General features: G+C 43.7%; 1 protein-coding gene across 8 annotated transcripts in view; it reads left to right on the top strand.

The window, feature by feature from the left end:
* Positions 1 to 17,705, top strand: part of PTPRE (protein tyrosine phosphatase receptor type E) — a 108,760-nt gene that overhangs the window by 64,460 nt on the left and 26,595 nt on the right. For 6 of the 8 annotated variants that reach the window (XM_080401524.1, XM_080401522.1, XM_080401523.1 and 3 more), the window contains exons 2-5: positions 3,426 to 3,535; positions 11,938 to 12,040; positions 12,307 to 12,380; positions 14,087 to 14,223. In XM_080401524.1, the coding sequence (XP_080257650.1) occupies positions 3,433 to 3,535; positions 11,938 to 12,040; positions 12,307 to 12,380; positions 14,087 to 14,223 (417 nt within the window). In that variant the 5' untranslated portion in view covers positions 3,426 to 3,432. Of the gene's footprint in view, positions 1 to 3,425; positions 3,536 to 11,657; positions 11,816 to 11,937; positions 12,041 to 12,088; positions 12,228 to 12,306; positions 12,381 to 14,086; positions 14,224 to 17,705 lie in introns of those variants that run through there. The other 2 variants (XM_080401528.1, XM_080401529.1) reach the window with 2 other exon arrangements.

Raw genomic sequence — 17,705 nt, 5'->3', positions numbered from 1 at the left:
AGGATGGAAAAAGCTGCTGTATCTATGCCGGTGTTGGGGGTGGTGGTGGTACAAAAGATTTTATCACTGCGGTCCCATATGAGAAGTACATAAATATACATATGCAGTAAAGCTTTAGTGTTTTTATGTTATTACAACTTGCTCACCTCCCTGTGCACCTCAGTCAGAAGAGGAGTACCTACTACTTGGCTGTATGCAGTGCTTGGCTGCGTGAAGCGCAGCCTCTTGCGTTTGCCTCCATGCTGCAGCACCTAAATTTAGTTTAAGTTTTAACCCTTCTTTCTTTGGCAAGCAGAAATGCAAAGTGCTTTGGACAAAAATGAGATCTTAGAATTTGCATCACCTTTGTAGACGTGTTTATTTCTGATAAATTGTGGGGCATCAAATCTGAGGTTATACTTCATCCCATTCGAAAGGACAGATACAAGAGTCTGGCATGGTATTTGTATCTGTAAAACCCTCCTAACAGTAATTTTGGGAGAAACCTTGATGTTCCTTACACCTTCCAGTGTCTTGGAAGCCTGCCAGCAACTTCAGGTTTCTTTGTTTTTGTGGGGGGGTTTTTTGGTTGGGTTTTTTTTTGTTTGTTTGTTTTTGTTTTTTTAAAGAAAACAAAGAGCTGGATGTATTTTCAAAGGGAGCCAGCCGGCTCTGTGCTGCAGTGTGGAACCCGTCACAAATCAGCTGCCGTAACCGCTGGCACTGGTGACCGGAGGGCAGTGGATGTAGCCAGCCTGTGCTGAGGGTGTAAGGCAGCACAGTCCAAGCACAGCATTCAGCGCCTCGGTCCTGCCCACGCCAGCCGTTTCCCTATCGATTCCACTTTTATTCTGGCTTTATTCCAGATTTCCAAATCCTCCTCCTTCCTTTCCCCTCCCTACAGTTTACATAAACTGCTGGTGCGTATTTTCAGTTTCCAGCATATATTATAAATTGTTACATTCTGGAAGGTTGTATATAATGCTACAGAAAGTGTAGGCAATGTAAATACAGTTTGTAGCAAGCTCTTACACTTAATGTAATCCCAAGAATGGCTAGTTCATGGTTAACCTGGCTGTTGACTGAGTGTGTTAGTCTAAGACATCTAGTCTGCTTGAATTATAAACAGTAATGAAAAAAACCCCAGAAACTGAATGAGTAAATCTGTCAGTAGGAAGCTGGGCTGGGACACACACACACACACATTTTAAAAAAATAAAGTTTGATGCTAATAATACATTTTATTATTCTCCACTCATGTTAGAGAAGATATTCAGCTAGGTCCTTTGAGCTTCAACACTAAGAAGAGGAGCAAGAATAAAAAAATGTTAAGTGTGTGCTCCTGTGTGGAGGAAAAAAAAAGTTTCTATTTTTTTCTCAAAAAATGTTTTGCCTTTTTCCTTTCATGTTTTTTTTTATTTTTCCTTACCCCTGTATTCACATAACACTTGGAAGAATTTGAAACAGCAAACTGAAACAACAGCAAAAAAAAAAAAAAAAAAGAAAAATAGGGGCAATGGATAGAAAACATCCTGCAATCCCTGCTGTAAGGGGTTACCCCGGTAATCTGCCTGTGCTCTGGAGCGCTTTCAGCAGGCAGAAGGGCTTCAGGAGCAGTGGAAAAGGAAACAAATAACGAACTGTAATATCAGAGGAGGTTACTGGGTGCCCTTCCTCGGAGGGTCTGTGTGCTCCCCGAGCAGCGCAGAGTCCGGAGCCCCCTGCTGACATCCCTTCGAAGCCGGAGAGAATTCATTTTTTGGTCTGTTTCTTTTTTTTTTTTTTTTTTTTTTTTTTCTAATAAAGAATACCAGGTGTGTGCTGAGTTTGAATTTAGTCCTAGGTGTAGCGCAGAGGCTGGGAGTAAGGTTCACTTCCGAGTAACTCACAGAAAGTAATGAAAAGGTGGTGTGAAAGTTGTTGTTATGTAAGTTTTTTATACATTCAAGCTTATCTAGAGATTATTTCTGGAGGATTATCCCATTTTACATTGAAAGGAAGGATTTTCTAATGGTTATTCTTATGACTTCCAAGTTCCTGGATATTTTTGCCTGTTGTCAGACGGTACTCTATAATATCCTGTGGAAATTGTAATAATACGTATGTTATACTGAAACATCAGGGAGCTTTGTTGTGCGGTATTGTACTGGTTACAGTTTTAGCCGTGGCTGTAGAGCCACCATCTGGATGTGTTCTGCCATTTGCAAAATACAGAAAGTTAAGTTTGTGTGTTATGCCAAAGAAAATACATTTAAATCACACAAGAGTGGCTAATGGCTGCGATGGCAGCCTCTTATAAATAATACATTCATTAGGGACTGGATGAATGTACAGTAAATTAATAACAACATACATTTTTTCCACATGAACCTCGGTTTATAGGAGCTAGAGTATTTCTAGACCAGCTCATTTATCTACCACTATTAATTTCCTTATAGTCTTCAAAGCAGCAGCAGCACATCCTCATCGCACGTTTTCTCTGACCTTCTCTACACTGGAAATTATTTTCTGTCTCGTCTCACGAAACCTGAAAGACTCTGTGTTTGGTAATGCTTTGGTGAAATGCTTTATAGCTCACAGTCGCAGCTGTGGCACACGTTCTCCAGAAGAACGTGTCTATGAAGCATCATATATATGTCTATAGGAAATCAAGGTGGCATAAGGAAACTCAGAAAAGCTCTTGTTGCAGGTACTTTAAACTTTATGGTTCTTAACCGGTCGGCTTGGTGCTACAAGCTTTTCCTCTTTGTTTTGGTCTCCAGGCATCTGTGATGCCAGTATAGGGCGTCAGTTACACAAAAGGGGGAGTATTGGTCCAGCAGAGGAATGTCACCCAGAGCCTTCGGGCAGGGCCTGGCCACGCTGGGCGTCGGGGCAGTGTCCCCTCCCTGCAGCCCACGCTGCTCCACGTTACAGAAGGCCTAACACATGCAATTCTGGCAGGAACCGCTAAAAATAGGTGATCTTTGCATTTACTCTGAAGACTTGCATTTATTCTTAAGATTGCAGCTGCTGGTACTTCAGTTTTCTTCTTACCTATGGAAATGACTTCCAGGCTCCTTGCTTCCGTGCCCTCAGCTGCTGTGTTCTGCTGGTGTAGGGTAGCTTTTCTGGCCTGATTTCTGTTGTCTTTGAACGATGGCTGAGTGTTATCTTCCCGTTCTTGGATTTAAAACTTTTTCAATGAATTCGTAGTGTGCAGAACTGCTATTTTGCTTTTCCTTCTGCATCAAAACCAAAGGTTAAGTGATGAGGCAATGGGAGAGGATAAAACAAGTTTTATACTTGTAAGTATAGCACTGTATACTTACATATATATACTCATAACATTGTATACAAGTACAAAGTAAACATTGCTTTTTATTTTAGCTTTGTTATGACGTGAGGAAAAAATGCAATAGTAACCTGACCTGAAAAATTTATCTTTTGCTTTCATTTTCTTTTAGGTCCAGGATGGAACATTCCTGCTCGCTCCCGCTGCTCTGTGCTAGCTTTCTGTTTGTGCAAGCTTTACCACCCAATGGAACTGAATTGCCAAAACCAACAATAACAACAAGTAAGGACATCACTTAATTTGCAGGGATGGGAGTGGGTGTGGAAAAAAGGGACTTTCGTGAGGTCCCCCTGGTGCTATATGGGTATGTTTCCGTGACTTTGACCCCACTGATGTGCTTGTAATCTTGCCAGATGACCTCTGTATTTGATCTCCATGTGGCTGGTGCTCTACACTTTACTTCCAGTTTCCCACGTACGGGAAATCACAGGATAGCGTTGGGAAAGGTGGAGAAGCTCAGAATGTCTCCTCCTGCCTGGGCTGCAAGCTCTCCGTGCCCCAGGAGCTGTCAGTGTGGATCTCTTAACATAATGGGACCTGGACACGGATAATATGAAAAAAAAAATATTATCTGTTAGATAACAGGATGAACATACTTAAACAACATGAGGAACGATGGCCTTTATATGCTTGCTGTTTTCTAACAATACAAGCCGTCTAAGGCAAGACTTGAGGGGAAGGATAATAGTGCAGGTGTTCTGCATAAGATTAGGTCAGGTGAAAAATAAAAAAGCCTTTTTCAAAGACCTGAGAGCAATCTTCTACCCACTGGTCCACCGCAGCATCTTTTATTCATCCTCATTTCTATTTTCAGAATTTCTTCCGCTTGCTTCAAGTCCTCCTACAACTACATCCTAACACCTTACAGTCCTGGAGAGGGGCTTGTTCAAGTCAAATAAGGGTTTGCTGGGGGTTTTTTAATTAAGATACTGACTCTGCTATTATGTCCTGTAATGGGATGGTGTATTTTACTTGCACCTTGTCCTTCGTAAACCTGGGCAGCTATCCTTCAGACCCCCCGTGCTGGTGAGCAGCGTTTGCCAGGCAGTGGTCCGCTGTGTGAGTGCTGGCAGTGCGTGACACTGTGCTCGCCTCAGAGGGGGATTTCCAAAGGGATAGCTGCTCTGTGGACTTGATTGAAGGGAAATAAAGCTGATGATGTTCCATATAATCAGTGTGGTGCAATCTTGATAAGCTTTCAGGTGACTGCTGTTGACACCCAGTCTTTACAGGAGGGTGTTCTTGTGGGTGAGTCGGTTGGTTGATTTGTTCTTAATCTGCCTGTGAGCTTTACACCTGTATGGAAGGAGAGCCGAGTGAGAATGATGTGCCAGGCGTAGCTGATGGCCATTTTGAATGTTCTGGTCCTTAGTTGTAGTAAGTTAGCTGTAAGGGATTTGCTTTCACCGAGATGTGTGGCTGGAGCACAGTGGAGGGGCGCTGATCCCGGCTGTGCCTGGGCAGCAGCAGACCTCCGCCAGGGAAGCGGAGGGTTAGGGGGGGAGCAAGGGGCTCTGCCGTTAGTAGTGACAGTCTTAGTGCTGTTTTGCTTAGGGGTTTCCACATAAATAAATCGCTGGTATAAATAAAAATTTAGCTAAGTGTAAAATTACTAATAAATGCCTCTGCGAAATATTGTTGAGTAGTTGTCAGTGCCCTGCTTCTTCTCTGACACCTGGAGCAGTAGAAGAACAAGTTACTAATATTGGTCTGAATATGTGAGAATATAGGAATTGGGAAAGGGAAGTAACCTATCATTTGTATCACTTCCCAGAATTTTAATAAAATTAGTCAAAAGGGAGTTTCTCCACAGATGCAGTTTATCGTCAAGGCTTAATTCAAAATCATATTGAATTTAAGTATGAAAATACGGATAAGAATTATCTTATCATCTGTGTTTTAATTAAAATTTTATTTCAGTGATATGATTAGATTCAGAAATTATTAGTACGACTTAATTGTTTTTTCCTAAATATCAAAGCCTTAATTGTTTTGCAGTGAGAAGCGAAGAAGAATTTTGTCTGGTAGATAAGTACACGCACATGTATATTGCTGTTCCAAGATAACAGGATTGTGTTATTCATTTGGTAGCCATTGAACTAATACGAAAGAAATATTTTAATTTTTTTTGATTGAAGTGTCAAGAAAACTCTGTTTAAAAGAGTATGGAAAGAACTGAAGGATACTAAAAAGAAATAGAGCTTTCCTTTTGCATGCTAATTTGATGAATGATCCAAAAAGATAAGATGCTTCTGATTCTGAAAGGAATAGCTGTAATTTGTTGCGTGTTATCATTTTAGCTGACTTAATTCAACAAATGTTTTAAAATTTAAAATGCTGCTTTTATCCTTATTTGAAACCTGGATACCTGGGGTGTGTGGCTCAATTTTTCAGTACTAATGCCGTTTTACTTCCTATAAGAGTACCGTGAAATCGCTACCATGAAAATTTGCTTTCATAAAATCAGAATATTCTGAGTTTATTGCACTGCTGTTTACTGGAGAAATTGGACAGCCATTTACTCAAAGTATTCAACTGTATTAAATAAATATAAACCAGTATTTATTTATTTGGATTTTCATAAAGAAATGTATATTTCAAGTAGATAAAACTTTATGCTGTCAAGTATGTGTGACAGACTATTTGTACATGATACTGTCAGTGTAGTTCCTGGTTACTCAAATATTAATTATTTCTTCGGTATTAATCATAGTCAGGCTTCTTTTACTGCCTCTTGTATTTTTACTTGTTACATAGTTTAAATGTGAAAGCAGCCTGGGAGTCATAGTAATAAAGCTTTTAAGTCCTTTTCAAATGTTTAATTTCCTTTAGTGTTTACTCCATGAATATTTCATGGGTTTCGTACCTATATTTACAATTTCTTTCTGGTAACAATGTATTAACATGCAGGGGTAATGAATTTATAACTGAAGCAATGTATAGAAAGAATGAAACCTTGCTGTACGATAGCCAGGGCGCAACCCAGAGGGGGGGCTTTCACGCTAGACTCGTGGTGGTGCTTTCCTGGAGAAAATGAGGCGTCCGCAGAAAAATGAGTTTTGAAGCAGGAATCTGGCTCATTTTACTTCGTATTTAAAGGCCAAAGGGATGCTTTGTTGGCAGAGAGTCAATTTCAGGAATTAGTTTGAAAAGCAGAACTTCAGAAATCAGTGGGTTTGGGCTGGGGGTTGGCCTGGATGAAGGTTCCTTCCAACCCCAGCTGCTCCGCGGTTCCTGGCTGCGGTGGCAGGCAGGGCTGCGCTCTGCGGCAGGCGGCTCCAGGGTGGCAAATGCAGGCACGGGTCTTGCATTTGCTGCCGCTTGCCTTCTGCTGTGCGGATACTGCTGGCTGTGGATACTGGTTTGTCTTCCCTACCTGTCTTTTCCCCTTGTCTTTATTATTTTTTTTAATTGGGTTTGTTTTTCATACATATCAAACCTATCTCCTGGTTATCAGCTGCATATCTGCTTGTTCTCCGCAGTCGAAGCACAGTGCGGAACAGCAATTCTCTGCAGGGCTGGGGTTTTCTTTTCCAAGAACTGCATGAGGGCGCTTGGTCTGCACGATGGCCACCCATGCCAACCAGGATTTCTGTTGCCCAGTCATCACAGCACAAGTTCAGCCAGACCTCAAGGAGACGGGGTGGATAGATGAAAACTGAGAAAGGAGGAGAGTTCTCCTTTTATAATCAGAGAATCATGGGCTGCTTTGGGCTGGAAGGGACCTCAAGGCCCACCCAGTCCCACCCCCCTGCCCTGTGCAGGGCCCCCTCCCCCCAGCCCAGGCTGCTCCCAGCCCCATCCAGCCTGGCCTTGAACATGGCCAGGGATGGAACACCCACAACTTCTGAGTAAACTTTTCAGTTTATGAAAGTTTATAGGTTTTCAGCATATAGAAAGCACATACTGATATGCAAGAGGCTTAATTATAATAAATCAGTCACTGCTAAATCTGAACAGAAGGTTCAGCGAAATGAAGGTAATCACCAGAAGTTTTTAAAGCAATAAAATCTAATGTAAAAGCTCTGCTCCTCACCCAATCCAGACGTTTAAAATATGCCTCTGTGCACAAAAAGTACTAAGGACCACCCGAAATACGTCACTTGAGTGTGTATTCACCTCTGCATGAGTCTGAAGGGTGACATGAGGACAGCCTGTGCCAGACGCGCGTCTGTGCTGAGTAGCATCCCCGTGCCCCAGCAAGGTGGTCCACGAAAGGGTTTCTGTCTCGGGGCTGTGCGTGCTTTGGTGAGCTCTGCTGCTCTGTGCAGTTGTTCTCGGTGAATTTTGAGAGTTACCTGCTCTGTGGGGCATGGGAGGAGCATTGAAAGACTACAATAAAAACCAAAGATGCTTTGTTGCGCTTTGACACGTGAACCGGTGAAGGAGCAATATGGAAGATACTCAGCACTCTCATGCATGATAGATTATCCAGTCTGAAGTATCCCCTAAATCAGCGTGGGAGGTCTTGCAGGGCCACCAGGCAAGCTGGCTGCAGAAGCTGATGCAAGCTGGACCGAGCTCTTCAGCAGCGACATGTCTAAGAGCTCCTGTATCCCGCATGTTGGGGATGCGTTTACTTTGGTAGATGTTATATGCAAGTACCAACGTTGTGGTAAACTGGGAAGCATCGGGTTTTGTGCCTGCAGGTGACAAAACACCTCTATTATAATTTGACCAGAATTTTATTAATAATCCTGTATTTTATAATGTGGCACTATTTAAGATTGTGTGCAGTGGGTTTGCCATGGGACAGATGTCTGTGTCAAGATGTTGTGACAGACACTCTTCGTGTGAAATAAATGTCAGAGGAGGTCAGGGTCCGTTGCAGGGTTGGATGTCTGAAACAACAGTTTTGACCCAAAACAGAGGTGCAAAAAGCCCCAAAGCCCCTGTGGTGGGAGGTTGAGCACTGTTCAAAGGACGTTTATGTGTCTGTTGAAGGCACAGCAGAGATGAAGCACGCACCCGGAAAGAAAACCGCTTCACATCTAACCCAAGTAATGGGTGAGAGCAGTTGAGTTTTAGTTTTGGAGAGGTAGAGGATTAACTTATCTGTTCTTTGAAAAGAAGTTCAGACTTGTGAATAATTAAAGCCTGTTGTTGTGGGATTTCTCCTGTGCTCAGATAAACGATATCTGTTCTGGTTTTTATCAGTCACCAAGATAATTTCCGGCACCTGAATTGCTGTCTAGGGCAAACCATGCACCTTGCCTTGTCAGCTTGTTTTTGTGAAGGGAGGAAAAAAGTGGTTTAATCACATTTTTATTTATGGGCTATTTTACTGTTCGGGTCCTACTTGCAAAGGAACCCATCCAGGGATGAAGAAATTCAGTGTTTGGGAGAGTGTGGAGGGAGGATTGCGAGGCAGTTACTGATGTGCCTGCACTGCTGGTAGTTCCCTTTTTTTCTTGTGGGTGGTTCTGGTTTTGACACATAGGGAAAATGGGAACATCATAACCCTGAAGGAAATCGTGATACGTTTCCAGGAAGAGCCATTCAGATGGCTGGGCCGGCAGCACCGGGAATGGAGCTGGGAAGAACCTGTGAGTCAGCCTTGGTGGGTGTCAGGGGAAGCACGAGGGGTTGCCACCATCCTCCTGGTGATAATCCTCTTGTCAACATGAAAGTCACTATTTCATTGTATGTCTTTAAAAAAACACCCGCAGGATGATCTTTTTTGTGTGGCCACGAACAGAAAGCCCTGTGCTTTTGGGCGGCAGCTCTCTTCGTGCTGGAGCAGAGGAAAATTTTCCCTGGTGGTGGCTGCAGTAGAGATCTGCTGTAGAGGGCATCTGCCTCTTCTGTGTGCCTTTCCTCAGATGTTTCGGTTGCCAATTTTTGAAGCCACACCGATTGAAAAAAAAAAAATTAGGTCTGTCCTTTAGGCTCCCATCAAGATCCCACTTAATAAATAGAAAAGTTGTGTTGGCCAAAGATCTTGCAGCCTCTGAGGCTACAATGGCCTAAGCCTGGTTGTAACTTTCTCACAATTTTTGGGCTGCATTTAAAAAAATTATTGATGCAGATAATGAAGAAAAGATATGCAATAACTGTAACATTTTAAAACCACACCGTGCCTTACACACAGGCTCTGCAGAGATGAAGCCATTGATATGCCACTGCAAGGCTTTGAAAATAGACGTGCCCCTGTACAAGCAAGAAGGGACTCTGTGGGTTTTGACCTAAATTCCTTGTGAAATGGTAGGAGGAGAGGTGAGATCCTGATGCAGAGAATTGCATCAGTCATTGCAGGGGTGCTGTGTCCTTAACGAAAGAAATATAGACAGTAGTCTGACAGGAGGTTGAACTTCCCTTCTTGGTTGGATTGAGGCGTTCTGTGTTTGTCTGGAAACCAGTTTTCCAAAGACACCACAAAAATGTGGGTGAAGTACATCAGTTCTTCTGAAAGGAAGAGACGGGTGATTTTTGAAGGAAATTTTAAATCCCTCGTGACTCAAACTTGTTTTTCCCCCTTTGTGTCACAGGTCTTGACACAGCCAATGATGAGAACTAACGCAAACCCCCTAAATCCTGGAGGATGCAGAGATACCGATTCTGAAATTTCTAAGCTTCTGAAGTGGCTCATTTTTGCCTGTGAGGGGCAAAAGTAGATTTTTATTTTTTTCTCTTTGTTTCTTTGTCAGACTTTGGTTTCTACACTGAGCACAGGATTGTTAAGCACCACACCAACATTGCTAAGCTGTTCTGGTGCTGCACGTTCACCCAGACACTCCTTCCAACAGAGATTCTTCTGAAAACCTGTCAAGTGGTGGTTTCCGATTGCAGCTTCATCATGCCTGTCACTTTTACATACCACTTAAATGTCAAGTTTCACACATTTTATGGCCTTCCCTTTCTTTGTACTATTATGTTGACTTGAGATCCCTTCTTTCCTTGTATGCCCCTGGTGCACCTGTGCCTCTGAAGGAAGATTTTCTGTGCCCTAATACCCTGCTTGAGCATCCAGACAGTTTCCAGCTGCTCACAAGATACAAATCAACACTCAAATGGTTTCGCAGCAATCAGTTTTGGACAGTCAATTTATGCATAGAGCTCTTTTCTGTAATATTGCAGGCATTATATACTCCTATATATTTACTGGACTGTTATGCTTTCATGATATTTTATGTCGAGGCTTGTGGCAAGATCTCTTCAAAAAGCCTTTGCTGCAAGTAAACACAGAGTTTAGGGAGGTGAGAATGCAAGAGGTGTTAGCAGAGTCACTGCTGTAGTTCTCGGAAACTGCTGTAGGAATGGTGAAGAACTCATTAAAAGTGTTTAAATCTATTTAAAAAAAAAAACAAAACAAAAAAAAGAAAAACCACACCACCAGCAACAAAAATTGTCTTAATTTCGGAATTGTGTACGTTGGTAAGATTTATGAACAGTGCAGATGAAGGAGGCTGAGGAAGGCTGGTGTAACGATGGAGAAACTGGGGGTCCAGACCCCCAGGGAACCATCCAGGCAGATGCCCTAAGCATGGGCTCCTGCCATGGGGGCTCCTGCCATGGGGGCTCCTGCCATGGGGGCTCCTGCCATGGGGGCTCCCTTGGCTGTAACTGGGGGAAGATCAATCTCTTCCCTGTGCTGTGGCGCCAGGTGTGGAGGCCTCATCCTTCCCACTCCGCAAGGTCTCCACCACTGCTGTTACACTGACTTGGAGTTACTCGTCCAGTTGGAAAGAAAAACAGGTAGCAGGGTTTTGTTTTGCTTGCTGAAGGGTGAGGCTGAGAGTGTTGCTTTCTTAAATGAAACATGGTGGGTTTTTAATGATTTTAATGTGCTATATATTGAACTGTTTGGTGGAATTGATACAGGAACATAATGAAACAAACGTAAAGTTTCACATACATAAACCCACTATTAACAGAAGAATGAGACTTGCAATTTATGCTAGATATAACAAAGAAGTATTTTTTAATCTCCATTGTGATTTGTTAAGGCTTCTCTTTCCTACTTTTTCTTATATATAATATATTCTATAGCATCTTATAAATAATGTAACATATATATATAAGACAACATGTAATATAAGCCATAGAAGACACTGCAATTTGCGCAGTCCCCTCCTGGCTTCCCCCTCCATCATGCTCGGCGCGTGCTTTGCAGGGTGGTGCAGCCAGCAGCAGTGTTTGTGCCTGCTCAGTGAGATGTGTGTGGAACACACTGTACCTCTGGGGTCACCAAATCCGTGCCGAGGGCAGAGGGGGCCATTCCTGGGTCATGCCCGCTAGCTGAGAAACAGCGGATGCGCATAAGGGTGCTGTGGCAGACCTTTGGAATGTGCTTCGAATTGAGCGTACTACCTTGTACCCACTAAACCTGCTCTAACTGCAAGTAAATTCGTTGCTGAATCAGTCATTCCAAAAAGCATCCTTGATACGCTCAGTAGCCGCTAACATGGTTCTGCTTTTGAAGGGGGCAGGGGGAAAGAAAAAGAAAACAACTGAACTTCCAGTTTCAGCTTTGCATGTATTTAGTAATTTGTGATGCTTTTAGTAAGTACGAGGAGATTATTGTGGAGAACCACAGAGGTTTGATACACCAAGCAGAGTTTCTATAGCAGATTAGACAATCCGTGTCTGTAATGTTTCATGTTTGTTGTGTTCAATCCACGTAGACTCTACAGAGGAGAACAATTTACACAAGGACCTACTGACTTCGATGCTGATTCTGCTCCTGGTCTTCATCATTTTCATTCTGTTGGCTGGCTATTTTTTCAGGTAGGTCTGTGTGGAGCTCTGTATGCAGAACTAGCTCAGTTTTGTTTCGATATGATCTAACAAGGAAATGAAATGTGTACTTATGGTGAGGCGGGAGACTCCGTCACAGCGTAGTGGAGGGTGCTGTGGCGGTGGTGGCTCTCTTCACTGTGAAGATGAACAGAAAGAGTTTCTCCAGAATTACATGGTTAGTAAAGACTGATTTGGGAACATGGTTGTTACCTTTCAACATAGTTCCTCAGATTCATGTGCTGTGTGTATTTCAGGTTCAGAAGGCATAGGAAAGCTGTTGTGAACTCTGGGGACAAAAAGATGCCAAATGGGATCTTAGAAGAGCAAGGTATGGGCAGATTTGCTTTCCTTCTCAGTCTGAATTTTGTTTTTGAGTTTTGTTTGTGTATGTACACACTTGTTTGCTGATGAGGAATTCAGTTACTGTTATGTTTGCTTTTTGTTTATAATATAAGTGATAGGATTGCTGTTAAAGAGAAAATAGTGTAAAAAAAGAACAACCAGACGTCCATATTTAAGTATGTATATATATATAATCTTAACTTTCAGTTGTTAGTTTTAAATAATTTTCAATTCAAGATGTGATACAGAAAATGCTTCTTTGTAAATGTTTATCATGCTCTTTGTATATGTTTTATTAGGATGCCAGCTGAGATCCAGGTGTCTAGCACTGTGATGTTTGTATTTAGAGAAAGAATTGTAGTATTTCTTCTTAAAAGGGGGAAAAGAGATTCTTAACTCTGTGAAATTACTGGCTGGTTCCTGAACATAAAGAGAATAAAGTAAGGGGATAAGATAGAGCAGTAATGTAAGCCGGTGGCACTAAAATAAAACACACGCAGGAGTTAAAATGTGTTGCCCTGGCTTTCTCAGCATGCTGGGTTTATTTCTGTTAGCGGGGAACCCTTCAGGTGGGCTACTCTGTGGGGCGCGGTTCCAACCTAGCAAATGTGGAGGGGCTCTTTGTTTCTTGCTTACAAATTATTTTAGCCATAACAAAGAGAAACACTTAATGATAAAAAGAAGGATGTGTGTGCTTTGTGCCAGTTCCACATTGCCACGTGTGAACTGAAGAGGGGGTTAACAAACACGGTGGCAGTCGTTAGAGAAAGTCAAACCTCTAAATATACCCCTCAGCTTCCTCTTGGGTCAGTGCTTGTGCACAGGAGCCCCGCGGCTTGGCGATCCCTGCCACGGGTAGTGCCCTCGGGAGATGGAGGGTAGTGCAGCAAGCAGTGAGTTTTGCTTTGCCAGTGCAGCTGCTGGAAGTAGCCCCATCGTTACTGGCGTGCAGGGAGGCGGTCCGCCTTTCTCTTTGCCTCTGCTTGTAAGTAAAACTTGTCTTCACCAAACAGGGGGTTTAATCCCTCCGCTTCTTCCAGCCGCCCATGGGGATACACGTTTCGGTTTCCAGGTGGCCAGTCATGCTGGGGAAGGCAGCAGGTGAAGGGGTCCTGGGGCTTTATTTCCCAATGCGAGTCGAGGTCCCGGTGGCTGGAAGCGCCCGCAGCAATCCCCGTCCCAAACCGTGCTGCTGCAGAGCCATGGCAGGCTGGGCTGGGCTGGGGCAGCTGAGAGCAACAGCTCATCGTGGTGCAGGGTTTCTGTGGACTGTCAAGTTAAAGATATTTTTTTATTATTGCCCCTTCACAAGTGAAATAATCTGGCAGCATCCCTTTGGTGGTGGGCGGGAAGAGCTGTCCCTGCAGCCCCAGCCCTGTGGCAGAGCAGCTCTGGGCTGGTCCGCTCTTTGTCAGCAGAAGGAACCTACTTTTCTACATAAAACTTGGCCACGTTTTAATCTGGTGTCGATACAGAAATCATTCATTTTACCAGTGGTTGTTCTTTAAGCAACTACTTAGCCTGTGGTTTGGGGGTTTTATTTCATTCAAATCAGCTTTATCACTGATGGAAGTCTTGTGTGAGAAGTATGTTTTGGCATCTTCCAGCACAAAAATTAATTTATAGTTGGTAATAGCTTGTTACCTGTTGCTCTGGACATGCCTGTAACACGTACTTTCCTTGTCCTGACAGAACAGCAACGGGTCATGCTGCTCAGTAGGTCTCCCTCGGGCCCAAAGAAGTATTTCCCTATTCCAGTAGAAAATCTTGAAGAGGAAATACGGATGCGATCAGCAGACGAAGGGAAGCTCTTCAGGGAGGAGTTTAATGTAAGCGCTCATGCTGGAGCGGATGGCTGCGTGGCGAGAAGTGGGGGGGGGGGCAAACCAAAACACCGCAAGTATGAACAGTTTTTGTAAGAGTGGTGCATGATGCTGGTGTCTCAGAGCCTGAGCACTCGTGTGAGTGTGCTGGTGCTGTCCATCCGCGCTTTGTCACGCTTGGTAAGCCTTGATCCGGACAAAATCTGCACCGTGAATGACTGCTATGATACGGGGATGCCAAACTGGTAATATATAAGCTGTGCGACACTTGCTAACATTTAAAGAAGCTCTTTAGTTTTGCCTGAAAGCTGGAGGAGAGGAAAACTGAATGTAAATCTCCTTAGCACTGATTTTCTTGAAGGTGGTGGTGGGTTTTTTTGGGAGTCTTGAGTGTTTCACCTCTACAGGAAGAAGCTCTTAAGGAGAAGACACAGCGTGACCTTTAATATTGCCCTAGTGAGGTTTGACTTTTTTTTTTTTTTCCCATAATTTGACCTTTTGCTCTTTATTATCATCCCTTTGCTTCCCTATTTGCAGCGCCCTGTGCCCCAGCACGTACGTTTCTTTGAAGTATCTCAACTTTAAAAGTTTTTCTTTAAAGTGTTGCCTTGGTCAGAAAGCAGATCTTCTTTTCTGCCCATAACCGAAGCTTCCATCGCATGTGGTCATACTCATGAGTCTTCACTGGGATCTGTGACGAGCTGCTGCAGGGCCAGTTTCTATGGAGAAGTGTGGCGCAATGAGTCTGCTCTCACACGTCTGCGTTTGGGGGCCTTTTCCATACTTTTAATTATTTCTTTTCACTTCACAGCAGAAGCAAGTTGCACAGAGCAGTAGCTTAAATGTCAAATATGGAGTTGTTAAAGCCTAGGCACGCATTGATTACGCAGTCTGTTAAGTTACCTTCTTAATTGGTATCATATTTATATCTGCAATTTGTTTGATGATATATTTAAAACACATAATTTCCTTGCCCTTATCAGAGAGGGAGCATTGTGGAGATATTTATCAAAGTCAACAAAATGAATGTGAAAACTAATTTGACAAGATGTGCACTTGTGAATTTTGACTCTCCTGATTAATTTGTTCTCCAGTTAGGAGCGAAAACAAGCCATCTATTTTTATTTTTAAAACCTGCTTTGCTTGGATCATTTTCTGTACCGTGCTGTGAGCATGTGAGTTTCTGTCTGCACATAAGCGCTGAGTCTGAAAACTGGGGTCCAGTTCCCATAAACAAGCAGTCTGAGCAGAGATGGGGGGTGGCAGTACGTGAAGTCTGCTTGATCCTTTATGTGGGTTTTTGTTGGTTGGGCTTTTTTGTTCCCACTGTATCTCCTGTGGCTGCTTGAGTGGACATGTGACTGGTTTGCTCAAGCCTGAGGTGGAAAGGGTGAAAGGCAGTTAGAAATCCTCATGATTGATACTGGAGCATAAAGCAGGAAAGCGGACAAACAGAAGCCTGTCACTGCAGCGCTGGAAGGAAAGGGGCTGAGAAATCCAGAACCTTCAGCACAGGCATCTCTGTGGTGACCTCTCCTCCAAAGCATCCCCAGCATGTGTAAGCCCTGAACTCGGCTCCATCCTCCCACCAGCTGAGGTTAGAGCCGCATCTGCCCCTCGAAGCAGTAGCTGCCAAGTCCTGCGGGTTTTGGAAGGGTCCAAAGCTGTCCCCTTTGTAGAAGCTGTTGGGCGGGAGGTGCTGAGCTGCGGTGGACCCTGACTGCAGCCCTGGGCTGGGGATGCTGGGCTGATGGGGATGGACCAGGGGGTCTCTGCCCGCTGTGGTGTTTGCTTCACGCAGCTGGATCTAACATGTCAGAGGGCCAGGCATCCCTGGGAACACAGATCCAGGGGCTCCGCTGTGAATCTGAAACAGATTGAGGCCGAAAATGGTGTGTGGGGTGAGGCAGCACTGGCCAGGCACGTGCACCAGCCAGAGAAGTTTGGTCCCATGGGGTTTTTTTCTGGTGAAAAGTAAAACAAAGCAAGTGCTGATAGGTGATGACACACAGTCAGTGGAAAGGATTTTTGAGGACAGTTCTCTTAGATTTATGTACCTAGTGGTGTTCTTCAATACTTGTGTTTTTATCCTTAAAGCCTAAATTACTCTTAAGAAGTATGTTGCACTTATTGTATTTATACGCTGAGGATAGCAGAGGCTCCCTCTGCTCTCAGTTGCTTCATTTTTTATGATTTGATGCCTTTGTGAACATAGGGCACTAGGAAGAGTGTGTTCTTTCTTCACAGGAAAAAAAAAAAAAAAGAGGGAAAAAAATTGAAAACCACGTATTCCTACCTGTATAGGCCCTTACATGTATTTATCATCCACAATACAAGATGAGCTGGATGTTGGAAGTTTGTGATGGGTAGCTTATTGCCTTGATTTTCAGATTAATGTCTGAAAACCTTCCTGTATGAATTTGCTTTGGAAGTTTTAATTTTGACTTGATTAAGATGTCCCTGTGGCTCATTCAGTTTAAAAAAAGGAGAAAAATTGCTGATGCTGGCGTAGATCGAGCCCCTCCGGAGCTTCAGAGGGATTTTAGGATTCCTGCAAAGCGGGAGCAGATGAGATGGCAGATTCCTGTGAAGCGGTGGCAGCAGATGACCCGACGCCGCCAAGACTCATTATCTCCTCGTGATTCGTGGTGTGATGGAGAGGACATGATGAAGCGTGTCCTCGATGAATCACATCCTGCGCTCGGAGGATGGGTGGGAGCAGTGGAACAGGCTGTGGCCTTGCACTGGGGCGCAGGTCCCGCTCGGGGCCACGCAGTGTGACACGGGGAGGTACCTAGGGAGGGTCGGGGCCTTGCAGCAGTAAGGAGCGGGGAACGGGGAGGTGGTGTGCCAGAGATCATTACTTTTCATGAGTTTTTGAAATGAAGATGCTGAACTTCTGTTGCTCTTTATTGGGAATTTGTTGCCTGACTTTTGAAGTTCAAAGAAATCATGTTTTGAAGTGCTAATTATTTCTTTTAATGTAAAACGGAAATTAAGCTTCTGTGTTTTATAAATTGTATTTTAATTAGGAAAACCATGGGGTTCATTCAAATAAGGAATTAAGCAGGTTGCTAAAAGCAGCTTTGGTTTTCAACCCTTTTTTTAAGCTTCACTTTCTGTTCTTTTACTTACTTTGACAAGTTTAAGCGATATTAAAAAAAAGAATAAGCAAAAAACCCCAAACAACCAAACCCACAAGCGCACATTGCTGTTTCCTCTGTGGTGGTGGAGAAGTCTTCCCCAAACTGCCGCTTTTATCCTGTATCACCCTGACAACACAGACTGTTGCTTTTGAGGGGGAAACCCAAGTGCTGCTCTCCGCCAGGCGAGCAGGGATAGCTGCTTTAAGCTGTACAGTCACTTTACCCTTTTTTTTTTCCTTTCCCCTACGTGATTCAGACTGGGCAGTGGGAGGTAGAAGAAGGGTGGGAGAAGGTGGCTGCGCGTTCCCAAACTGCTGGGATTTTACCTTGGTGGGATCCAAC

This window comes from Falco punctatus, assembly GCF_963210335.1.
Source record: "Falco punctatus genome assembly, chromosome: 9".
In the NCBI taxonomy this organism is placed as follows: Eukaryota; Metazoa; Chordata; class Aves; order Falconiformes; family Falconidae; genus Falco; species Falco punctatus.
This window is presented reverse-complemented; position numbering and strand designations above follow the sequence as displayed.